Raw genomic sequence first — 26,359 nt, forward strand, 5'->3', positions numbered from 1 at the left:
CTTTTCCCCGGACACGGCGATGCCACGCACGGCGAGGCGCGGGTGCTCGGGTCCGTGGTGATGCACAGTTCACCATCATCCCCTTGCGGGGATGTCCCTGCGGATGCTCGGGAACCCGCGGTGTCGCCACTCACCGTCGCGACGCCTGCAAGCTGCAGGCGCCCCCCTGCGGGGGTCTGGGAGAGTACTATGTGCAAATAAATGTAAAATGTTGTTGGGATTTCATTGCCCTCTTTTTATCCTGTGGACATCAACGACGTTTTGTTCAGAAAGCCCTTCTTTGATTTCTTGTTTAGTGAGGTGCAGGAAATCATTCTCTGAAATTACACCCCGGACTGTATTGAGGGATCGGTGGGCAGATATGATGCCAGCCACCCACCATGGAGCCCAACTTGGGGACAGGACAGGAACTTGCACACAAGTCCTATCCATGCCAGCTGTACACCCCAACTATAACCCAATATGACACAACTCAGGGTGGTTGGCCACACACGGTTAACCCTCGCCGCCAGGAAAAAAATGAAGAAACTAGAAGTGAGTAGGAGACAGGAGAGTTGTGAGAAAGGGGTAGGAAAGTGAAAGATAGAGGGGAGGATAGGAAAAGGCGACTGCGGATTTCCCCCGGTCGGGTGAGGCAGGAGGTGCCGTCTACAGGAAGCTGGGCCAAAGTGGTGTGTTGCCTCCGCCGAGGGGCCTTAAGGGTCCAAACGCTCGGCATCGGCTCAACCACCAGGATCCCCTTTTCCCCGAACATGGCGATGCCACGCACGGCGAGGCACGGGTGCTCGGTGATGCACTGTTCACCATCATACCCCTGCGGATGCTCGGGAACCCGTGGTGTCGCCACCCACCAACGCCTGCAAGCTGCAGACGCCCCCCTGCGGGGAGCACCGAGGCCTTTAAAGGAAGAGAAAATGCTGGTGCAGATTTTATGAGAAGAATGTCAAAGATGCGGAAAACCTAACAGCTGAGAGGTGAGTACGACTGGCTGCAAAATGTTAAAGCAACATATAGGTAAAAATTCTCTCGTTACTTTGGGCTTTATGCATGCATGCATTAACATTTTGTATGCTGTTGCTGGAGTTGTGATGGGTGGCCGGTGCATAAAAGTAAGGAAGTGACATTTGTTCTTACCCAATGCCTTAATGCGGTGGTCAGTGGAAGAGTTGCGGTGGTGAAAACTGGTGTATGAAGTGGTGAGGTATTCGTGTGGTGGTGGTTTCGTGCGCTTAGGACAGCAGTAAAACACTAGACCTAAAGAAAGGCACGTTAATTGGTACATGCCATTTCAGAGAAAAAGAGTGCAGTGGTATTTTCGGAAGAGATAGAGAAGACGACGAAACCGAAAACGAGGCAGAAGTAACGCTGTGAGCGCTGCAAAACATGGGACCCAGATAACAAAAAAGATATTGTACAACTTGAGCGTGTCCACTCAATATAGGAGGCAATATAGGAGACAATAAAGGAGGCACGAAGATAACCATGGAGTTATCTCAAAGAAGAAAGACTTCATCAAAGAAAAAGAGAGCACATTAAAAGCGGGCCCTGTGTCAATGCCTCTGGAACGAGGACTAAAGCCAGCGGCTGTTGCTACCTCCCAAACTTCGCCATCGGTACGAGGACGCTTGAAGGCCGACACCGTACTCCGTACTCCGCGTCCGAGCTGCAGCAGTTGTAGCACGTTCCTCATTAGCTTAGTGAATGCTTGTAACTTTCCCACCTCACTTCCCCTTTAGGTATGAGAGCCATATGCAGAACTACAGGCAAAGAGCTGCCGAACCCGGAGGCAGTGCTGAGCCCAACTGACGTCAGCTGCTGTTGGCATGCCACCACCAGCTGCAGTTTCTCTTTCACCACCAAGCAGCACAGTGCAGACCGGCACAGCTGCAACAACTTTCCACAGCAAGTGGTGGCTACTAACAGGCAGGAGCTGAAATCGCAACGCAACTCTGCAAGCGGATAACAGAATGACACAAGCATGCATGCTGGCCGTGCATAAAATGACATAGATTTTGTTCCCATATCACCGGGGTACATTCGTAACATCCTTCTGAAAACCTGCCACAGCAAAAGTTGTTGGATGATGGCAGGGAAGTTACGAGAGGGTTTATTTACATTGTTACAGGAGGAATAATCACAATGGAGGATGCAAAATGGAGCATCGAGGAGGAGCATTTAAAAGGGAGCACGTAAGAGGATCAAGATATTCACTGCACTTGCTGTCCAATTTTAAAACCGATCCAAGCAGATGATCACGCACAAAGCAGACCATCCGGCACTTGCTTATTAATGTCTGGTCTTTGTGAGATGTCAGTGATGATGTCACGAGGGCGTGCAGCATGGCTTAATTTAATTAATGGTGCCTTTGAGTGAGAAAATGAGTTTGTAACGCATTGCCACGGCTCGCTTGCCGCTTGCTCCCCTAGCAGTACCACCAAAGGTTTTGTACGTGTAAAAACACTAACCTCCAGACTTTAGGCGAATATAAATGGACGGAAATTCTGTTAATCGTCCGTCTGATGAGAAAACTTTCCATTCATATAGAGCGGCCATAGGTACAGGACATGGTGGACTTTTTTTGCCAGTACATCAAGTGCGACAAGATGAGCCTGACTGCCAACGAGCACCTCGTCTGGGCAGATATGTTGGACGGTGGTATCAACTCGCACCACTGCCGTGACCTGGCGCGCAAATGTGCCGTCAACCTAGATAGACTTCGCCAAGTGCGGTGAGCTCAAGGGCTTCCAGAAATCTGAGAATCCACTCATGTAAGCAGCCTAGATTGCCCAGGTGAAGGACGTCTCCACCAGGATGGGAGTGTCGAGCCAGCAAGTGAGGATGTCGTCTGAGCCCAGGCCGACCGCGGAGGGAGTTTTCTAGCGAGCCGAAAGTTCCCACGCGGGGCTGACACCTGTTTCTCGATTCACAGGTCGGCCTACTCTAAGCCAAATTGATTGTGCCATTAGCCAACGCGTCGGTCATGATCGCATGGTCGGGTCCAGTAGCCGAATTAGTTCCGTCAAGAGTCCATCCAGTGCAGCACCACACTCGGTGCGGCCAAGGAGCGGTCCTCAGATGCTAGGCGCTCTCTGCGGCGGCGTTCCTCGGGCCTTTACTAAACTTATTTGGTTCCCGGAATCCATCCGGCGATGATGCGTATCGGGGTACTGGGGAGGTTGCGTGCGAGCGACCCTCGTCGCGGGGATCGGAACCACCCCGAAGAAGATTAGTAATGGCTTCCAGGGTGATCCTTGCCGACGACGCTGCAAATACAGACGGGCAGGCGCCCCAATGTAACACCGTCGAAAGCATCACCAGAAATCAATGCTTGCATTGCCGCTGAAGTATAACAGAGCTGTGAGCGTTAATCTTATGCACTCGCAGGCACCCAGCTCAACGCCACAGGCGTCGCAAGTCATGGCCGAGCATGATTATTGCTCAGAACAAGCTTTGCCATGTATTTCAGTAGACAACAGCTGTCTAAGAATGGTGCAGATGATGACACCAGTTACAAGTATGGTAAAACATAACTATCAAACATCAGTTGTACAACTCAAAAATGCTCTTGCAGTAAAGTAAGGCATAAGAGAAAGCCACAGAAATGTGACGCATGTTTCAAAGCATAGGTGTATTGTGATTTCACCACAAAAATAAGAGCACAAGCTGCACCGCCACCAACAGAACACTTCTCGGCCTTTTGGCAGTAAGAGAGGCCGTCACTCTGCCCGTCGGACCAGCGGATTTTCCAGCGGTAATGAACCAGGCGGGCCCCAAATCCTGCGTCCCGGAGGTGCTTGAGGTAACCCACCTAACCCTGAGGGGCCGGCGGCACGTCGACAACGGACAGCGGCTGGTCCGGATGGAAAAGCAGTAGCGGGTGCCCCAGGACGGATATGAAAAGGGGCCTGCAGGCTTGTACATGATGCATTTGTCATGAGCTTGATTAATGCACTCACTCTTATTGCTGATGCCATGCTCTCACTTCCTCGTGTCTTAGACCCCTTATTTTTTCGTGAGGACTACTTCCATACCTTTCTCAGCGCCCTGCTGCTTGCTTCCCTTTCCTGCCTTGAGGAGGGGAGGAGGCAGCAGGAGGTATGTTGCTGGTTGCTCAGTGTCGCTGCTTCGGCGGATGCGATTGTTGGGTGGGCACCTCTTTCAACTCTCCTCTAGTCTGCACGTGGCTACGATTGGGATGCGCCTGGCATAGCTCACATTGCCTTGTTCCGTGTTGCTAGTAGGCGTCGTCGTACATAGATCGTCCCACGCGGCACATAGCCATACCTCGATTGGCGAAGTTGACAGCAGCGAGAAGTTGTAGCAGTTCGGCATGGTCATCGCTCTGTGTCTACAAAGGTATGTTGCAGCACCGTCTACATAATGTACAGAACGAGTTATTTTAGCTATGCCCAAAGCGACAGCAAAGACATGGGCAGCACGCGCAGCTGCAAGAAATACTCGTGCTACGTTTTCTGCGCTTGGAAGTCTCGGCGAATGTGCAGGAGTGCATAATCCAGAACCAGCAGTTCGAGAGCTGGTCCACAGTGACAGCCCAGAACCCACCTCTCAAATGTACGATCCAGAGAATATTCCCGCCGCGCAGGGAAACTACTGTCAAACTGCTGTCAAAGCATAGCTGCTTTGCAGATTTGCCACGCGACTGCAGAAGCCTCCTAAAAACTCCTAGGTCAACGGCACTTTCTGCGAATATAACCTCCCTTACGCCGGGCAAGTACTGCCCCTTCAGACTTGCTAATGGACTGCTGAAAACTCTACAGTTCTCAGCGGAGACACCTTCTGTGTTGGCTCTCTATATTAATATAGACGGACTTCCTCTGTTTAAAAGTTCCAAGGTGCAGCTATGGCCAATACAGTGCAAGATCGCAAAAAGTGACCTCCCTCCTTTCATTGTTGGCGTGTTTGAAGGAAAAGGCAAGCCACAATCTGGAAATGACTTTTTGCGCAGGTTCATTACCGAACTGAGTCATATCGTGCAAAACGGTCTAGTCAGAAAACGTCAGGAGTGTTTCACTTAAAGGCTTTTTATGTGACGCCCCAGCCAGGTCATTTGTTTTCATGACAAAAGGACATAGCAGTTACAATTCTTGCCCGAAATGTACTGTGGAAGGAAGTTACGTTTTCCAGATGCAACAGCTGCCACACGCACAGACAACTCATTTCGCATCCAGACAGACATAGAATACCAACACTGAACACTTTTCTTTAACTGGCCATCGAGAGTAGGAAGAGTCGCATGGCGGCTTGCCGCTCGGCCATCGATGGAGTAAGCAGAGTATGTGCGTATTTCTATTTCCGTGCGCCTAATTTGCTGCCATGTTGTCTGCGACTAAAACTATGCACGGAAACTTAAAAACAAAATAAAAGCAAAATCGAGACTGTCACACGACTGGCTGAAAGGCATTCCGTGCGTTAACTCCTCCTACTCTCGATGGTCAGCTGAAAAAAAAAATGGCAGGGGCCAGGACGTTTAATCCGATTTAATAGGGAAATCGGTTACACAGGATAACAAGTTATTCGAAGTGTCTACGAATTCTTGGAGCGTAGAGATTGTGTTCCCACGGTAAAAAGACGAGCTCAGAATCCTCTTTAGCTCACCGTAACACTAAGTGCTTTGAAAATGACAACACACACACATGCAGTGTTTTCTTTCTTTAGCAGGAAATAATCTTGTTTAGTTATATGTGCAGCAAGTATGAAGTGTTTAGACTCTGAAGCAGACGGGCAGCGAAAAATTCCAAGAAAGGACCATCAGTTCAACCCAGCACCTCCAAATGACTTTCCTTCCACTACGCTTTCAGGTCAGTGGTAAGGTTTAAATTAACTGCCCTTTAAAGGGTTGCATATTAGGGTGATTGTTTGGAATTGTTAGTGGTTCCACTCATTAAAATGCACACTTAATATCATGTACTGTACGATGTCAATGCACGTTTAAGGACCCCCAGGTGGTTGAAATTTCCGGAGCCTTTCACTATGCCGGCTCTCATAGCCCATGGCGTGAGTCGCTTTGGGACGTTAAACCCATGTCTTGATTATTTCTAGCACACGCAGCAACACAAGATCATGGGGGAGGACATGGCAGATCTTTTGACTCCACAACGAGGTATTTCGAGAGGTCTTGATTTTTTCTAAGAGCATATGCGGCGCCTAATCAAGGACAGTCCACAGCAGCTCCAGCTATTCAGAACGAGGTATCACCACACTTTTTTTGGTAATGGTTGAAGCTGAGTGTGTAAACATGGTCGCATAGCAAGGCATTTGAAATGCATAAGGTTAAGCTGCCACACCTGCAGCGAGCCAGTAAGGGGTTCAGACCTTCAGCTTTGCATGAGAGAAGCGGAGATTTTCGCTAAGTGCCAAGCAGTTTATCTGATACTTCTGCCCTTTTTTTTTCTCGTCAGTTTTACTGGTGTTAACATTGTGTATTCGCTGTTATATGCTCTTGTTGTGTTTTGCCATCAGTGTTCCAAAGGCAAGTTATGAGGCAGCTGCAGGTCATCCGCCACATAGTGGAGCAAAACCGGGAGCAAAAATGCTAGAGTCAAAAAATGAAGGGGCAGCTGCTGACACTGGTGTGCCAACCGTTTAATGACCTCCAGGAATGAAGGGTTTTTGACAGTGGACTAATTTTTTACATTAATTAGCTGCTTACAAGTAACAGCAACATGCCGAAGCAACCACTGTAGGCTGCTGGGGCAACCGTTTCGCAGGAGTGCCGAAATTTGCGGCGCTCGCAAACGTATGCTCACATGTCCGGTGGGGCGTGTCTGGCGGTGGACCAGAATGACTCCGAACCCTGATTCAAGCTCTGGTTATCGCTTCTCGGCCTTTTGGCTAAGAGAGGCCGTGACGCTGCCCGTCGAGCCAGCGGTTCTTCCAGTGTTCCTGACCAGGCGGGCCCCCGGATCCTGCGTCCCGGAGGTCCTGCCTGCCGTCCTGCTGCCCGGCGCCGCGCTCCTGTCGTGGTGACCCGGGCGGAGCCATGTAGCGTCCCTGCACTGCTGTGCGCCCTACCAAGGCGCAATGTTTCCTGTTCAACGTGCCGGAACCTGTTCCGGCCGAATGCCTCATCGACATCCTCGAGGAGGTGGTCGGAGTCGGAGGGCTGACTTACCTTCAGCACCTCGGAGGTCTTCGATTCCTGGCCGCCGTGGCTTCCATGGCTCAGGTGTCTAAGATATTGGCGAGAGGCAGCCTGCTGATCGCGGGAAAGAAGTGCCGCTGGAACAAATGGGCGTTCCAGTGGTTCATGTGACGGTCTACCGTCTTCCGCCATGCATCAGCGACGCGGACCTGATCGAGGCGTTCTTGCCCGTACGGGAAAGTAAGAGCAATGACCGAAACGGCCTTTCTAGGCAAGAACAGCATCGGGAACGGGACACTCCTCGTCAAGTTGGAGATGACAAAGGCTCCACCCAACTTCCTGACGGTGGCCGGAACTCGAGCCATGATCGAGTACCGCGGCATGAGGCGTGTCTGTTCCCGCTGCGGAGGAGAGGGCCACTTTGGTGCTTCCTGCAAGTAGGTACGCTGCGGACGGTGCTGCGGTGGGGCCCATCCTACTCGACTGCGTTCGCCCGCGGTCCTACGCGGCGGCTGTGGCGGCCTCGGCTGCTAAGGCGCCCCAGGGACCAGGCGATCGACCCGGACTGGCGGAGTCCACCCAGGCGGCTGGCGCCGTTTCCAGCGGCGCGGCGGACCGACCGAGCCTGCGGCCCAGCAGGACGACGCTGCGAGCAGCCCCGCTGACAACCAGGTGGAGGAGGAGCTGACGGGCTCCTCTTCATCCCCGTCCGAGACAGAGTAGCAGGAGGGCACCTCGGACGCCGAAAAGTTGGCTTCGGACGACTCCGACGACTCGCAGGGCGAGCCGTCTCTTGAGGAGCCTGGAGGCCTCCCTTTTCGACGCGCCGACGGCGGCGCAGCACGATGGCGCAGAGTCGGAGACAGAGTCGCCCGGCTCGCCCTCTCTCAGTGACGCCCTGTACACGCCGGTCAAGAGCGACCAGGACAGCGACAGCGCGACCGCACGTCCCGCATATCCCGGTCGCCGTGGCCCCGCGCGCCCCGTGCGCCGCGAATATGATGCGAGCGAACGTCCGGAAACATCTGGACGAGTCCAAGCATCAACACTCGTTAGCGTCTGACGGCAGCGCCACCTCTTCTGGCACACCTGCGCCGAACAAGAAGACGGGGCTGCCTCATGGATGTCTCCTAAACGCCGCACCTTCACCATGGCGTCGTCGCTCCGGTTTTCTGGCCGTATCAGCCTCCCTCCCTCTCCCTTTCTTGGCGGTGGCTTGGGCACTGCCTTTCGGGTGCTCGCCCAGCGCCGCTATCTTATCGGTGCGCTGGCCCCTACAGAGCGGCTTGCGGACGATGATCGGTGCGTGTGCTGCAGTGTGTGTGTGCACGTGTGACTGTGTTTGTGTTTGCACAGCCGCGTGTGCCGCGCGGACCCTTCTGCGGCCAGTAAGGATCAGCACATCACCGCGTCTTGGAGGACGGCACGCGTGCGTCGCGTTTGGCGGGCGGCTGCAAACTGCCGCTGGATGACATCGCTGACCTAGGCTACGCACGCTCCCTTAGTCGGAAGAACACGCGACCACCGCGTATCGAGGAGGTGCCTCTCGAAGACGGTGCGACTTCGTCGGCGCCTTCTGAGATTCAGGGTATTTCGCGTCGCAGTTTGCGGCGCTCTTTTCGACGCGAGGCCTGCCAGTTCAGGACTTTGAAGGAGCGGTCGCCACGTTTTGCGGTTCGCTTCCCCAGCTCTCAGACGAAGCTCGCGGTGTGCTTTGTTCCCCAGCAAACGATAGAGGAAGTTCGCGAAGCCTTGCAGGCAATGAACCAGTCCACCGCTCCCGGACCAGACGGCTTAGTGGCAGGCTTCTACTCTGCCTTTTTTGACATCGTCGGGAGCTTGCTGCTCCGGCTGGTGAACAGCATTTTGGTGTCGCGGCAGAAGCCAGCCTCTTTCAGTGTTGGTCGGATTGTGTTGCTGTTGAAGGATGGCATGCCACCATCGCAGCCCGGGTCCTGGAGGCCCATTACTCTCGTCAACAGCGACTAAAAGCTGGTTGCTACGTTGCTGGTCAGGCGGTTGCGGACATTTTTAGGCAATCTGGTGAGTCCCTTCCAGTCGTGCGCTGTTCGGGGGCGATCTGTCTTCGCCTAGCTTAGATTAACGCGGGACGTATTTGCTTACGCCTGCGCTAAACAGGTCAACGGAGTTTTTGTGTCGCTCGATCAGGCCAAAGCGTTTGACAGCGTGGAGCATGCCTACCTTTTCGCAGTGCTGCGCTGCTTTGGCCTGCCGGAGGATTTCGTCCAGGTCGTCGAGCTGCTATACAGCGGACTCAGAAGCGAGCTGTTTATGAACGGCACTATTGCCGCCGGCGAGTTGGCGGTGACACGGGGAGTGCGGCAGGGATGCCCGCTTTCGCAGGCGCTCTTTGTGCTGTCACTCGACCCGCTTTTGCGAAGGGCGGTGTTGGACAAGCGCATTCGCGGCTTCCCCATGGTTGGTCAGGAGTCTGTCGTTGTCTCCGCCTACGCGGACGACATTTCCGTCTTTGCGAGGGATGCGGACAGCTTCCTGCGGCTTTTTGACCAATACGCCTCCCTCTCAGGTGCCGAACTTAACCCGACCAAGGGCAGCGCTCTCGCATTTGGCTCCTTTCGGGGCCCCCTACCCGCGGCGGTTCCCTTCGTGGACGTTGTGAGAGTTCTGGGGGTCTTGTTCGAGCCGGAGGGAGTCTCTCCCCGCGCGGGCGCTCGCGGAAGCCGCGCCCTACCACCTTTCGTTGATGTCAAAGGCGACGGCCGTTAAGACGCGAGTTTGCGCCTTCGCCTTTTATGTCGCGCGGGTGGGAACCATGCCGCGCCGTACAGCGGGACGGCTCGCGTCCCTTATTGTGACCTTTATTTAGGATGGTGGCCAAGCACTTGTTGCTCACCGCTTCCTTGAACTGCCAGTAGGTCCCATCTGTCCCCACCGTTCCTCGGGCCCTGGGAGCTAGACTTGTGTAGAGTCTTTTGGACGCGGACTGGTACCCGGGGCGGTCTCATGCTGTATTGGATGGGTTCTGTGCTCCGAGTCTTTTCGCCCGTCCGCTACTCAGGTCCGCAAGCGGAGAGGCCGTCTCCCTATTACAGGGCAGTGGCGGGCCTTAGAGTCCGCCTTAGAGTGTGATGCCCCCGACATTGATATTTTAAATACCCCTGCCTCTCGGGTGAGCGAAGTGGTCTGTTGCAGCCGCCTCGCTCAGGATGATCAGACCAAGTGCTCGGTGTCTAGGTGGCGATCCTGGAGCTGCCAGCTTGCCTGATGAGGTTCGAGATTTTGAGTGCCACAGGCGTTGGGGCGTCCTTCCAACGCGCCAGCGCTTGGCCACATGGGGCATCGTAAGTAACGAGCAGTGCGCAAATTGCGGCGCCCAGGAAACGCCGGATCATGTATTTTACCAGTGCGCGGTTGCGAAATCGATGTGGCGCCTAGTTGCGCGGATGTTCCAGATTCGCGTCGGTAGAGGGGCCAGGCGTCAACGTGGCACCTTTGCTCGTTTAGTGGTGGCTGCCACTATGTTTGTTTTGTGGCGTCGGCGTTGCCTCGCTGAGAGGCTCGTCGAACCCCAGCCCGGGCTATGTACCCAGCGCTGCAGAACCTGCGCCTCGTCATCTGGGGATATTTGTCTGGCCTGCTAGCAATTGATGGCGAGGCGCTGTTTCTGCGGCGCTGGCACACACGATTCATTGTAGTTACCGACGGCAGGCTAGAGATGAGGGCCTTACTCTACTAGCTTGCCCCCCCCCACCTTTTTTGTGCGTTTCAAATATTGACACCCTCTGTACATGTGACATCACTGTGAAAACTTGCTCCTGAATTTGTAGCTTTGTGGGCTCACCCTTTTTATTTTGTAATGGAGCGCCAAACTGGGCTGCCAGTGTACGATTGCCTTTGAGCGCACTATTGTATTTATTTTTGTTCTGGTGGACCTTGCTGTTTGAGAGTAATTAAACTTCTCTTTGTGTGTGTGACGCTGTCCGTCGAGTTAGCGCTTTTTCCAGCGTTCCTGATCAGGCGGGCCCCCGGATCCTGTGTCCCGGAGGTCCTGCCTGCCCGGGCGGAGCCATGGAGCGACCCCCCTGCCCAGCTGTGCACCCTACCCAGGCGCAGTGTTTCCTGTTTACAGTGCCGGAACCTGTTCCGGCCGGCCGCCTCAACGATATCCTCGAGGAGGTGGTCGGAGTCTGGGGGCTGACTATCTTCAGCACCTCGGAGGTCTTCGATTCCTGGCTGCCGTGGCTTCCATGGCTGAGGTGTCCAAGATGTTGGCGAGAGGCTGCCTGCTGATCGCTGGCAAAGAAGTACCGCTGGAACAGATGGGAGTCCCGGTGGTCCACATGACGGTTTACCGTCTTCCACCGTGCGTGAGTAACGCCAACCTGGTCGCGGCATTCGCGCTGTACGGGAAGGTCCGGCTGGTCACCGAGACGGCCTTCCTGAGCAAGAACAGCATCGGGAACGGGACCCGCCTCGTCTGGTTGGAGATGACCAAGTCTCCACCCAAAACTTCCTGACGGTGGCCGGGACTAGAGCAATAATCGAGTATCGCGGCATGAGGCGGGTCTGTTCCCGTTGCGGAGGAGAGGGGCACTTCGATGCTGCCTGCAAGCAGGTGCGGCCGTCCGCGTACTACCGCGCTATTGAAGGTTTCAAGCGGGCATTGGACGCCGACCTCCCGGAGTTCGACCTTTCGGATACGGCGCCCATGGTCATCAGCCAGCAAATCGCGTGCGTCCGCCTCTCTGAGGATGAGGCGCGAAGGACAGCCACATCTGAATGAATGGACTGGGCGACGGGCCGCTTGCCCAGTGAGGTGGCGGATTTTGTGTGGCATCTCGGGCAGCTGGCGCCGTTTAGAGCGGCACGGCGGAGGTGGTGAAGAGCCTGGCCGAGCCTGCTGTCCAGCGGGATGACGTCGTGACCAGCCCCGCTGACGACCAGGCGGGGAAGGAGCTGGCAAGCTCCTCGTCTTCACAGTCCGCGACGGAGCAGATGGAGGGCACCTGAGACGCCGAGCGGTCGGCTTCGGCCTATTCGCTGGGCGACTCGTCTCTGAAGGAGCCTCCGAGCCTGGATGCGTCCTTCCTCGACGTTCCGACAGCGGCACAGCACTACGACACGGAGGCCGATACCGTGATGAACTACACACTGCGGTGAAGGGCGCCCAGGGCAGCGACAGCTCGAGCGAGCCGCGACCGCAGGCGCCGCACATCCCGGTTGCCCTGCCCCCGCGAGGCCCGTGCGTAGCAAAGGTGCGAGACCTGGAGGACCCCAAGCGCCAGATTTCGTCATCTTTTGAGGGTAATGCGCCTTCTTCCGCAACGTCGGCGCCGAAGAAGGCGAGGACGGCGCTCATGGACGTCACCAGAAACGAATATTTTCCGACATGGAGCCCTCGCCCAGCATGCCGGGCTTTAGTGGCCGCCCTTCTCTGCGCGGCGGCGGCTCGGGCGCCGCGCTGTCGGCGCTCCCCGGACGCCGTTATCTTATCGGCACGCTGGCTCCGTCGGCGCTTCTGGAGAACGATGTTTGTGCAGTGGTGTATTTGGTGAGTATGTGACTGGTTTCCTGCCACAGCCCCGCCCATCGGCCGGACCTTTCCGCCGCGGGTTCGTCAGCCTGGACGCCAGCAGGGATTTGGGACGCCTCCCAAGAGCCTCGACGCCCCTTCCCTAGCGCCGGTGTATCAACGCACCCAGACTCTACCCGCAGAACTTTGCCGCGAGTCCGTCACCGTAATGTTTAGTTGTTTTATCTGGTTGCATTGCTTTCTTCTTTATTTACATGATGGCTGCTTTTTGTTTCGCTTCTTTTAATGTGCAGGGTTTTCGCTCTCCCGATAAGCAGCGGGAGGTGCTTCACCTTGCGCGTTAGTTGCACATTGATGTTTTGTTTTTGCAGGACTGTAATTTCCGCACCCCTGCAGACGTTATTTCTTTTCGTTCACGGTTTCATGTCCATGCTTTCTTTTCCCTGACGGACTCGCGATGCTGCGGAGTGGGTGTTGTGTTTTTGAGCCCGGCAATTCGCACCGGCGCGCATTGTACCTTTGGTTACGATCGTCGATCAAATATTGGTGGTAGACATTTTTCTCGACGGGCGGAGTACTCGCTTTGTAAACCTGTACGCGCCCGTCACGCGATCATTGACAGGCGAGTTTTTCCGCTCACTTACACCTAGCTGCTTGAATCCGTGCCACATGCCCTACTAGGGGATTTTAATTGCGTCCTGGACACGCTGCGTGACATTGAAGGCCCTGGTCAAGGCACGTCAAATTACCACGCCAAAGAGCTAGGCAAGCTGTTTCGCCAGCTACACCTTACGGACGCGTGGGTTGAGCTGCACGGGGACCTTTTCGTGGCCACATGTGCTAGGGGCCGCAGCGCCAGCAGAATCTACCGGGTGTGCCTACCTGCAGGCCTCGTGCCGCATTTAGTGTCCTGCGAGGTGGTGCCATTTCCACCTGGTGGCGGAGCACCGAGTGACCACGTACCGGTCGCAGTATCCTTGAGGTGCGCTTCGGGCCGAATTGCGACCCCCCTACCTGGAGAATGGATGTCTCCCTCTTAGCGGATGATCTCAACATTCGTGACATCCGTGCAGAGTTGGCACTTTCTATTGCCCAAGCTGATGAGTTCAGCCGAACGAAGGTTGTGAAGAAGCTGCGCTCGATCGACACGGCCGCACGAAATCACTCTCTCCAACAGAAACCCAACCAGGGGAAAGTGATGGAGTGCGTCGCCGCCGATCCCAGCAGTTCTCATTTCATGCGTTCAGGTCTTTTCACCCGTTTCTGTGACTGGCGCTTCCTTCACAGGGCAAGGTTGAACCTGATGCCACTCAACGGTCCCGCTGCAAGACATTCAGGATCATTTTACGGCCACGTGGGGACCCAAGGAAGTAGACACGACCATTGTGCTAGACAAGACCAGCTACATCGAACCGGCGGAATTCCCCCTCGACGAATTCAAAGAGGAAGAAGTCCTCCGGAAGCTCCGCAAGTGCGAGAACAGCGCCCCCGGGAACGACCGAATCACCTACCAACACTGGAAAGCCACCGACCCGGAAGCCAAGTTCTTGACCGCTGTATTCAACATCTGCATCAAGTTCAAGAGAGTGCCCCAAGAATGGAAGGAGTCTCGGACGATACTGATTCACAAGAAGGGAGAGGAGCAAGACATCGGCAACTGGGGCCCCATCGCCCTCGGCTCGACGAGAAGGAGTTACAAAGGACGTCACAGAAAAAACAGTAAGACGAGGATAAGACCAAGCGGCAGCGATGAGGGCTTGAAACGCTAGATGAAACCTGGCTGCTTGCGTAGCAGCCACTCATGCCAAAGGGCTATTCCATCCTTGCAGATGCGATTTTTATCTGCGGTCTTCATCCCGGTACAGTGTCACCCCGCCGTTCGTGTACCGTGCAGATTTTTTTACGTGTTCAAAGGCTGTATTTGTTTGTACCAAGGCCTGTAATCGGTCTAAATTCTAGCGTGATTTGAAGGTTATCGCACAAACGTCGACCGAGGAAAGGAACGGCGCCATGGCCGAGAATCCTCTGCTGTGGCAAGGGAAGTGTCCGGCCAGGTTCCCTCACTCTCTTTGCTGTTTGTTAAGCAGTCGCCACTCGCTTCTAGGCAAGCAGCTTCTTAAAAGGCCGTTAACAGGCTTCTGAACATGCAGTGACGGTATTGCTTGGAACAGCATGCTGGTCTGGGCCACGGGGCCAGCAACACGATGCCGGCACAAACACGCCAGTGCCTGTGGGCACAGCTCGAGGCAGAAACGGGCTGGGGCCGGCAACGTGCTCGCAGGAAGGCTGGAAGCGTTTCTGGCAGCAGCGGGTGAGGCAAGCGCGAACTGCTGGCTCGCTAGTCGGTGCCGAACACAGGTGAGCTAATGTGCTTTCGAAGCGCGGCATGGTACGGTTACACTTTCAGTATTACGTGTCTGCTCTCCGGTGCCCGCAAATTTTGCCCGTCCGTCCAGTTTGTGTTAGCGGTTGCATTACTTACGCGCCACGCGAACCCAACACGCAAGCATAAGACACTTAAGGGCACAGGGTAAGGTAAAATTAGAAAAAAATCGGTTTTTTTCTTTTGGAATTTTAGAAGTTCAATTCTTTCTACACATGTTCCATGATCGCACTTTCCTCAGAAAGCCATATTTACGGCTGAAAAACGCTTTTTCCGAAACCAAGTAGTGAGCGGCCACGCCCCCTTTCAGGATTAACGTCAATTTTTTCAACCAAAAAGTCCACCACCTGATTTCAAAACTTGTCTAAAATCAGCTACATATAAAAAAATTGTCTGGCAACTATTGTACAGCTCTTTTTTAGCCAAGACAATCCTGAGACGCTTTGCACGTTTTTTCCACGTTTCTGCAACCTTCATGCAGCTGCGTCCGAGTGCTTTCGATCAGTATTGTAAATTGTGCCGGTGTTGGTCGCTGCTGATAAGTTGAGATGCCCAGGGCAAAGAAGGCCTTCGTCAGGCGTGAATTTCACGGCAACCGCTACGCTCATCGTGAAAAAGCAAAAGGATGTCCACGACCGAATGAGATCCCGAACGCCGAACGCGCCAGCTCCTCGACATCGAAGCTTTCAAGATTTTCTCTGTGCTTCCAGGAAGAGGATGTGCTACAGAGCAGCAGCCAATATGCCTTAATGGACATGGACGGCATTTGTGCCGCAATTACACTGATTTGTGTGTGCAGAGAGTGCGGTGGAAGTGTTGAGCTCATCGAAATTGTGACAAAACGGGTAGGTGTTGCAAGCGTTTACAGTTTGAACTGTGAAGTGTGTAGTGCCGCACAACGATTTGAGACGTCGAAGAAAACTACTTCTGGCCTCTATGAAGCCAACCTCAGGTTAGTGTATGCCTTGAGGTCCATTGGTAAGGGAATGGCTGCAGGAAATATACTCTGTGCTATGCTAAACCTACCTAAGCCGCCGACAAAGTTTGCGAAATACAATCAAGAGCTTCTAGGTCATATCGAAGCTGCTGCTCAGGAGTCGATGAAAAGGGCAGCTGACGAAGCTGTGCAGCTGAATGAGGGGGATAAAGACATCGCAGTTGATCTTGATGGAAACTGGCAGAAGCGAGGCCATACTTCCAATAACGGCATAGTCTCTGCGACCAGTGTAGACTCTGGGAAAGTGCTGGATGTGGAGGTTTTGTCTAAAACGTTGTCCAAAGTGCAGCATCAAGGGCACAAACAGTGACCCCCTTCATAGAGAGGTGTGCCAAAGCAACTACCAAGGCACCAGCGGTGGAATGGAAGTCGCAGGAGCACTGAAAATTTTCGGCAGGAGTGAGGAGCTTCACGGCGTTCGATACGTCAAATACCTTGGGGATGGTGACAGCAAGGCTTTTATGGCTGTGAAGGCACAAATGCCATATGGTGAATCCGTTGAAATATCCAAGGTTCAGTGCATAGGGCACGTGCAAAAAAGGATGGGCACAAGGTTACGAAGGCTAAAAAAAGGAAACAAAGCAGGAAAACTCTGATGGAAAGAGCCTCTCGGGCCGAGGCCGACTGACTGATGCAGTAATAGACAAGCTCCAGACGTACTATGGTTTGGCCATCAGAAGAAATGTAGGAAACCTGGATGAAATGCGAAAGGCCGTTTGGGCAACCTTCTTCCACTTATTGGCCACAGACGATGACCCATGCCATGGACTTTGCCCAAAGGAACCTGATACGTGGTGTGCCTTCAACAAAAGTCAGTCAGAGGGCAAGCCATTTTTCCACAAAGAGAGTTTGCCTGCATCTGTCTAGGACGCTATCAAACCCATTTATAGGGAGCTATCGAAGGCTGCGCTCCTAGAGAAGTGCCTGCATGGGCGAACTCAAAATGCAAATGAGTCGTTCAACCATGTTGTTTGGGAACGCGCGCTAAAGAATGTGTTTGTTAGGCTTCGGACCCTACGGATGGCAACACTGGATGCTGTTCTTTCATTTAACGATGGTAGCATCGCACGGGCCAACGTTTTGAAGGCGTGTGGATTGAACCCAGGGAGCAACACCATCAAGTGGCTGAGGGAAGCTGACCATAAGCGCATGTACTTTGCGGACCGAGACACACGACAGCTTACAAAAGAGGCCCGACAGTCAAAACGACAAGCCGAAAAGCGAAAAAAATGACGGCGACAGTGACTACGAAGCAGGGGGCTATTAAACCAATTACTATGGAGGCGTTTCTGCGAATAAAAAATGGTCCCACTGCAAGACATACAAGATCATTTTACACCCACCTGGAGACCCAAGGAAGTCTACACGACCATCCTGCTCGACAAGACCAGCTACATCGAGCCGGCGGAATTCTCCCTCGACGAATTTACAGAAGAAGTCCCCCGGAAGCTCCGCAAGTGCGAGCACAGCGCCCCCGGGAACGACCGAATCACCTACCAACACTGGAAAGCCACCGACCCGGAAGCCAAGTTCTTGACCGCTGTATTCAACACCTGCATCAAGTTCAAGAGAGTGCCCCAAGAATGGAAGGAGTCTCTGACGATACTGATACACAAGAAGGGACCAGAGCAAGACATCGGCAACTGGGGCCCCATCGCCCTCGGCTCGACGATCGCAAAGCTGTGCGCTGGTTGCCTAGCATCCAGGCTGCAGCGTTGGTTGGGAGAGCACGAGACCCTCTCGCGCTGCCAAAAAGTTCGTGGCAAAGGACGGAGTGACGCAGTCCATAGACATCTCCGCCGGAATTCGCCAGGGCTGCCCCCTCAGCGGACTACTCTTCAACCTCGTCATCGATACAGTGCTACGAGAAGTTCTAGGAGACGAGAGACAGCACAACATCCTGGCCTACGCCGACGATCTGACCCCGCTGGCCAACAACCCGTAAGGACTTGACAAACCTGGACAAGGCTTTGAGGCCAGTTATTGGCGCCGCTAACAAAATACTCCATACATAATGACCTCAGGAGACTTTCGAGGCCATTCGCAATTTTGCGCCCATACCGCGGATGTGTGCGGTGGGGCGGATAATGATACGAGACACTTGCGACCTAGGTTGCTTATGCGCAGCTCCATGCCGAATCGGAACAGGTTCAGTTTTTGCTGCCGGTCTGGCAAAACGTCTCATGAGACTGAAAGACCTTGTGGAAAATGACGAAGTCAAGCTTACAGATGAGGGGAGTACAGACAAAAAGTGAAATGAATTCGGCTGCAGGTACGATGCGCAGCCACACACAGAATAAAGTAAAACCAGGCAAATAACTTGTCTATGTCTATGGATCACGCACCAGGGTGATTTATTGGCATTTTTGAGACAAATAACAGTAACAGTCGGGAAAGTACCACTGCCAGTAGTCGCTATAAAACTTAAAACTGGCTTCTCAGCCCAATTCCGACAAGATCTGGCAGTCAGCCCCCAGGAGATCTGTAGGCTGAGCTTGCTATTGCTGCTCTGCAAGATCTCAGAAGGCATTGAAGGCCTTGCCTTCCAGATGGACCGGGGTCCACCAGCCGTGGTCTTCACCCAACGAGTGACACGCCCACAGTCAATACAAAAAGGCTGGTTTATTCCGGACCAAAACAACACTTCAAAGCAAAGAAAACAGGTGCTACAGCTGAGCTCTGCCGAACAAATATACAGAGTCGAAGAAGGAGTTACAAAGGACGTCACAGAAAAAACAGTAAGACGAGGATAAGACCAAGCGGCAGCGATGAGGGCTTGAAACGCTAGATGAAACCTGGCTGCTTGCGTAGCAGCCACTCATGCCAAAGGGCTATTCCATCCTTGCAGATGCCATTTCTATCTGCGGTCTTCATCCCGGTACAGTGTCACCCCGCCGTTCGTGTACCGTGCAGATTTTTTTACGTGTTCAAAGGCTGTATTTGTTTGTACCAAGGCCTGGAATTGGTCTAAATTCTAGCGTGATTTGAAGGTTATCGCACAAACGTCGACCGAGGAAAGGAACGGCGCCATGGCCGAGAATCTTTTGCTGTGGCAAGGGAAGTGTCCGGCCAGGTTCCCTCACTTTCTTTGCTGTTTGTTAAGCAGTCGCCACTCGCTTCTAGGCAAGCAGCTTCTTAAAAGGCCGTTAACAGGCTTCTGAACATGCAGTGACGGTATTGCTTGGAACAGCATGCTGGTCTGGGCCACGGGGCCAGCAACGCGATGCCGGCACAAACACGCCAGCGCCTGTGGGCACAGCTCGAGGCAGAAACGGGCTGGGGCCGGCAACGTGCTCGCAGGAAGGCTGGAAGCGTTTCTGGCAGCAGCGGGTGAGGCAAGCGCGAACTGCTGGCTCGCTAGTCGGTGCCGAACACAGGTGAACTAATGTGCTTTCGAAGCGCGGCATGGTACGGTTACACTTTCAGTATTACGTGTCTGCTCTCCGGTACCCGCGAATTTTGCCCGTCCGTCCAGTTTGTGTTAGCGGTTGCATTACTTACGCGCCACGCGAACCCAACACGCAAGCATAAGACACTTAAGGGCACAGGGTAAGGTAAAATTAGAAAAAAATCGGTTTTTTTTTCTTTTGGAATTTTAGAAGTTCAATTCTTTCTACACATGTTCCATGATCGCACTTTCCTCAGAAAGCCATATTTACGGCTGAAAAACGCTTTTTCCGAAACCAAGTAGTGAGCGGCCACGCCCCCTTTCAGGATTAACGTCAATTTTTTCAACCAAAAAGTCCACCACCTGATTTCAAAACTTGTCTAAAATCAGCTACATATAAAAAAATTGTCTGGCAAATATTGTACAGCTCCTCTTTTTTAGCCAAGACAATCCTGAGACGCTTTGCACGTTTTTTCCACGTTTCTGCAACCTTCATGCCGCTGCGTCCGAGTGCTTTCGATCAGTATTGTAAATTGTGCCGGTGTTGGTCGCTGCTGATAAGTTGAGATGCCCAGGGCAAACAAAGAAGGCCTTCGTCAGGCGTGAATTTCACGGCAACCGCTACGCTCATCGTGAAAAAGCAAAAGGATGTCCACGACCGAATGAGATCCCGAACGCCGAACGCGCCAGCTCCTCGACATCGAAGCTTTCAAGATTTTCTCTGTGCTTCCAGGAAGAGGATGTGCTACAGAGCAGCAGCCAATATGCCTTAATGGACATGGACGGCATTTGTGCCGCAATTACACTGATTTGTGTGTGCAGAGAGTGCGGTGGAAGTGTTGAGCTCATCGAAATTGTGACAAAACGGGTAGGTGTTGCAAGCGTTTACAGTTTGAACTGTGAAGTGTGTAGTGCCGCACAACGATTTGAGACGTCGAAGAAAACTACTTCTGGCCTCTATGAAGCCAACCTCAGGTTAGTGTATGCCTTGAGGTCCATTGGTAAGGGAATGGCTGCAGGAAATATACTCTGTGCTATGCTAAACCTTCCTAAGCCGCCGACAAAGTTTGCGAAATACAATCAAGAGCTTCTAGGTCACATCGAAGCTGCTGCTCAGGAGTCGATGAAAAGGGCAGCTGACGAAGCTGTGCAGCTGAATGAGGGGGATAAAGACATCGCAGTTGATCTTGATGGAAACTGGCAGAAGCGAGGCCATACTTCCAATAACGGCATAGTCTCTGCGACCAGTGTAGACTCTGGGAAAGTGCTGGATGTGGAGGTTTTGTCTAAAACGTTGTCCAAAGTGCAGCATCAAGGGCACAAACAGTGACCCCCTTCATAGAGAGGTGTGCCAAAGCAACTACCAAGGCACCAGCGGTGGAATGGAAGTCGCAGGAGCACTGAAAATTTTCGGCAGGAGTGAGGAGCTTCACGGCGTTCGATACGTCAAATACCTTGGGGATGGTGACAGCAAGGCTTTTATGGCTGTGAAGGCACAAATGCCATATGGTGAATCCGTTGAAATATCCAAGGTTCAGTGCATAGGGCACGTGCAGAAAAGGATGGGCACAAGGTTACGAAGGCTAAAAAAAGGAAACAAAGCAGGAAAACTCTCTGATGGAAAGAGCCTCTCGGGCCGAGGCCGACTGACTGATGAAGTAATAGACAAGCTCCAGACGTACTATGGTTTGGCCATCAGAAGAAATGTAGGAAACCTGGATGAAATGCGAAAGGCCGTTTGGGCAACCTTCTTCCACTTATTGGCCACAGACGATGACCCATGCCATGGACTTTGCCCAAAGGGACCTGATACGTGGTGTGCCTTCAACAGAAGTCAGTCAGAGGGCAAGCCATTTTTCCACAAGGAGAGTTTGCCTGCATCTGTCTAGGACGCTATCAAACCCATTTATAGGGAGCTATCGAAGGCTGCGCTCCTAGAGAAGTGCCTGCATGGGCGAACTCAAAATGCAAATGAGTCGTTCAACCATGTTGTTTGGGAACGCGCGCCAAAGAGTGTGTTTGTTAGGCTTCGGACCCTACGGATGGCAACACTGGATGCTGTTCTTTCATTTAACGATGGTAGCATCGCACGGGCCAACGTTTTGAAGGCGTGTGGATTGAACCCAGGGAGCAACACCATCAAGTGGCTGAGGGAAGCTGACCATAAGCGCATGTACTTTGCGGACCGAGACACACGACAGCTTACAAAAGAGGCCCGACAGTCAAAACGACAAGCCGAAAAGCGAAAAAAATGACGGCGACAGTGACTACGAAGCAGGGGGCTATTAAACCAATTACTATGGAGGCGTTTCTGCGAATAAAAAATGGTCCCACTGCAAGACATACAAGATCATTTTACACCCACCTGGAGACCCAAGGAAGTCTACACGACCATCCTGCTCGACAAGACCAGCTACATCGAGCCGGCGGAATTCTCCCTCGACGAATTTACAGAAGAAGAAGTCCCCCGGAAGCTCCGCAAGTGCGAGAACAGCGCCCCCGGGAACGACCGAATCACCTACCAACACTGGAAAGCCACCGACCCGGAAGCCAAGTTCTTGACCGCAGTATTCAACACCTGCATCAAGTTCAAGAGAGTGCCCCAAGAATGGAAGGAGTCTCGGACGATACTGATTCACAAGAAGGGAGAGGAGCAAGACATCGGCAACTGGGGCCCCATCGCCCTCGGCTCGACGATCGCAAGGCTGTGCGCTGGTTGCCTAGCATCCAGGCTGCAGCGTTGGTTGGGAGAGCACGAGACCCTCTCGCGCTGCCAAAAAGTTCGTGGCAAAGGACGGAGTGACGCAGTCCATAGACATCTCCGCCGGAATTCGCCAGGGCTGCCCCCTCAGCGGACTACTCTTCAACCTCGTCATCGATACAGTGCTACGAGAAGTTCTAGGAGACGAGCGACAGCACAACATCCTGGCCTACGCCGACGATCTGACCCCGCTGGCCAACAACCCGTAAGGACTTGACAAACCTGGACAAGGCTTTGAGGCCAGTTATTGGCGCCGCTAAGAAAATACTCCATACATAATGACCTCAGGAGACTTTCGAGGCCATTCGCAATTTTGCGCCCATACCGCGGATGTGTGCGGTGGGGCGGATAATGATACGAGACACTTGCGACCTAGGTTGCTTATGCGCAGCTCCATGCCGAATCGGAACAGGTTCAGTTTTTGCTGCCGGTCTGGCAAAACGTCTCATAAGACTGAAAGACCTTGTGGAAAATGACGAAGTGAAGCTTACAGATGAGGGGAGTACAGACAAAAAGTGAAATGAATTCGGCTGCAGGTACGATGCGCAGCCACACACAGAATTAAGTAAAACCAGGCAAATAACTTGTCTATGTCTATGGATCACGCACCAGGGTGATTTATTGGCATTTTTGGAGACAAATAACAGTGTAACAGTCGGGAAAGTACAACTGCCAGTAGTCGCTATAAAACTTAAAACTGGCTTCTCAGCCCAATTCCGACAAGATCTGGCAGTCAGCCCCCAGGAGATCTGCAGGCTGAGCTTGCTATTGCTGCTCTGCCAGATCTCAGAAGGCATTGAAGATTTGCCGAACAGCCAAAAAGCAAGGATTACAATCGAAGTGGTTGGACCAAATTGAGGAAATTATTGAAGCCAGCTTGAGAGTGCCACTGACGCCGGACAGCGAACTGAAGGCCTTGCCTTCCAGATAAACCGGGGTCCACCAGCCGTGGTCTCACCCAACGAGTGACACGCCCACAGTCAATACAAAAAGACTGGTTTATTCCGAACCAAAACAACACTTCAAAGCAAAGAAAACAGGTCCAACAGCTGAGCTCTGCCGAACAAAACTACAGAGTCGAAGAAGGAGTTACAAAGAACGTCACAGAAAAAACAGTAAGACGAGGATAAGACCAAGCGGCAGCGATGAGGGCTTGAAACGCTAGATGAAACCTGGCTGCTTGCGTAGCAGCCACTCATGCCAAAGGGCTATTCCATCCTTGCAGATGCCATTGCTATCTGCGGTCTTCATCCCGGTACAGTGTCACCCCGCCGTTCGTGTACCGTGCAATTTTTTTTACGTGTTCAAAGGCTGTATTTGTTTGTACCAAGGCCTGGAATTGGTCTAAATTCTAGCGTGATTTGAAGGTTATCGCACAAATGTCGACCGAGGAAAGGAACGGCGCCATGGCCGAGAATCTTCTGCTGTGGCAAGGGAAGTGTCCGGCCAGGTTCCCTCACTTTCTTTGCTGTTTGTTAAGCAGTCGCCACTCGCTTCTAGGCAAGCAGCTTCTTAAAAGGCCGTTAACAGGCTTCTGAACATGCAGTGACGGTATTGCTTGGAACAGCATGCTGGTCTGGGCCACGGGGCCAGCAACGCGATGCCGGCACAAACACGCCAGCGCCTGTGGGCACAGCTCGAGGCAGAAACGGGCTGGGGCCGGCAACGTACTCGCAGGAAGGCTGGAAGCGTTTCTGGCAGCAGCGGGTGAGGCAAGCGCGAACTGCTGGCTCGCTAGTTGGTGCCGAACACAGGTGAGCTAATGTGCTTTCGAAGCGCGGCATGGTACGGTTACACTTTCAGTATTACGTGTCTGCTCTCCGGTGCCCGCGAATTTTGCCCGTCCGTCCAGTTTGTGTTAGCGGTTACATTACTTACGCGCCACGCGAACCCAACACGCAAGCATAAGACACTTAAGGGCACAGGGTAAGGTAAAATTAGAAAAAAAATCGCTTTTTTTTTCTTTTGGAATTTTAGAAGTTCAATTCTTTCTACACATGTTCCATGATCGCACTTTCCTCAGAAAGCCATATTTACGGCTGAAAAATGCTTTTTCCGAAACCAAGTAGTGAGCGGCCACGCCCCCTTTCAGGATTAACGTCAATTTTTTCAACCAAAAAGTCCACCACCTCATTTCAAAACTTGTCTAAAATCAGCTACATATAAAAAAATTGTCTGACAACTATTGTACAGCTCCTCTTTTTTAGCCAAGACAATCCTGAGACGCTTTGCACGTTTTTTCCACGTTTCTGCAACCTTCATGCAGCTGCGTCCGAGTGCTATCCCTTTCGATCAGTATTGTAAATTGTGCCGGTGTTGGCTGCTGCTGATAAGTTGAGATGCCCAGGGCAAAGAAGGCCTTCGTCAGGCATGAATTTCACGGCAACCGCTACGCTCATCGTGAAAAAGCAAAAGGATGTCCACGACCGAATGAGATCCCGAACGCCGAACGCGCCAGCTCCTCGACATCGAAGCTTTCAAGATTTTCTCTGTGCTTCCAGGAAGAGGATGTGCTACAGAGCAGCAGCCAATATGCCTTAATGGACATGGACGGCATTTGTGCCGCAATTACACAGATTTGTGTGTGCAGAGAGTGCGGTGGAAGTGTTGAGCTCATCGAAATTGTGACAAAACGGGTAGGTGTTGCAAGCGTTTACAGTTTGAACTGTGAAGTGTGTAGTGCCGCAAAAAGATTTGAGACGTCGAAGAAAACTACTTCTGGCCTCTATGAAGCCAACCTCAGATTAGTGTATGCCTTGAGGTCCATTGGTAAGGGAATGGATGGAGGAAATATACTCTGTGCTATGCTAAACCTTCCTAAGCCGCCGACAAAGTTTGCGAAATACAATCAAGAGCTTCTAGGTCACATCGAAGCTGCTGCTCAGGAGTCGATGAAAAGGGCAGCTGACGAAGCTGTGCAGCTGAATGAGGGGGATAAAGACATCGCAGTTGCTCTTGATGGAAGCTGGCAGAAGCGAGGTCATACTTCCAATAACGGCATAGTCTCTGCGACCAGTGTAGACTCTGGGAAAGTGCTGGATGTGGAGGTTTTGTCTAAACGTTGTCCAAAGTGCAGCATCAAGGGCACAAACAGTGACCCCCTTCATAGAGAGGTGTGCCAATGCAACTACCAAGGCACCAGCGGTGGAATGGAAGTCGCAGGAGCACTGAAAATTTTCGGCAGGAGTGAGGAGCTTCACGGCGTTCGATACGTCAAATACCTTGGGGATGGTGACAGCAAGGCTTTTATGGCTGTGAAGGCACAAATGCCATATGGTGAATCCGTTGAAATATCCAAGGTTCAGTGCATAGGGCACGTGCAAAAAAGGATGGGCACAAGGTTACGAAGGCTAAAAAAAGGAAACAAAGCAGGAAAACTCTCTGATGGAAAGAGCCTCTCGGGCCGAGGCCGACTGACTGATGCAGTAATAGACAAGCTCCAGACGTACTGTGGTTTGGCCATCAGAAAAAAATGTAGGAAACCTGGATGAAATGCGAAAGGCCGTTTGGGCAACCTTCTTCCACTTATCGGCCACAGACGATGACCCATGCCATGGACTTTGCCCAAAGGGACCTGATACGTGGTGTGCCTTCAACAGAAGTCAGTCAGAGGGCAAGCCATTTTTCCACAAGGAGAGTTTGCCTGCATCTGTCTAGGAGGCTATCAAACCCATTTATAGGGAGCTATCGAAGGCTGAGCTCCTAGAGAAGTGCCTGCATGGGCGAACTCAAAATGCAAATGAGTCGTTCAACCATGTTGTTTGGGAACACGCGCCAAAGAATGTGTTTGTTAGGCTTCGGACCCTACGGATGGCAACACTGGATGCTGTTCTTTCATTTAATGATGGTAGGATCGCACGGGCCAACGTTTTGAAGGCGTGTGGATTGAACCCAGGGAGCAACACCATCAAGTGGCTGAGGGAAGCTGACCATAAGCGCATGTACTTTGCGGACCGAGACACACGACAGCTTACAAAAGAGGCCCGACAGTCAAAACGACAAGCCGAAAAGCGAAAAAAATGACGGCGACAGTGACTACGAAGCAGGGGGCTATTAAACCAATTACTATGGAGGCGTTTCTGTGAATAAAAAATGGTCCCACTGCAAGACATACAAGATCATTTTACACCCACCTGGAGACCCAAGGAAGTCTACACGACCATCCTGCTCGACAAGACCAGCTACATCGAGCCGGCGGAATTCTCCCTCGACG

At 52.7% G+C, this 26,359-nt stretch overlaps 2 protein-coding genes across 6 annotated transcripts in view; both read right to left on the bottom strand.

Moving 5' to 3' along the window:
* Positions 1-26,359, bottom strand: part of LOC144093677 (uncharacterized) — a 377,080-nt gene that overhangs the window by 132,038 nt on the left and 218,683 nt on the right. The window lies entirely within an intron of this gene.
* Positions 6,568-11,133, bottom strand: LOC144093679 (uncharacterized). Its single transcript, XM_077627269.1, has 2 exons — positions 7,133-11,133; positions 6,568-7,028 (listed from the first exon to the last, which is right to left on the bottom strand). Exons 1-2 carry the CDS (start codon positions 7,292-7,294, stop codon positions 6,831-6,833), a joined length of 360 nt encoding a protein of 119 aa, XP_077483395.1. The 5' UTR covers positions 7,295-11,133; the 3' UTR covers positions 6,568-6,830.

The sequence above is a fragment of the Amblyomma americanum genome, chromosome 6 (assembly GCF_052857255.1).
Source record: "Amblyomma americanum isolate KBUSLIRL-KWMA chromosome 6, ASM5285725v1, whole genome shotgun sequence".
Taxonomy (NCBI): Eukaryota; Metazoa; Arthropoda; class Arachnida; order Ixodida; family Ixodidae; genus Amblyomma; species Amblyomma americanum.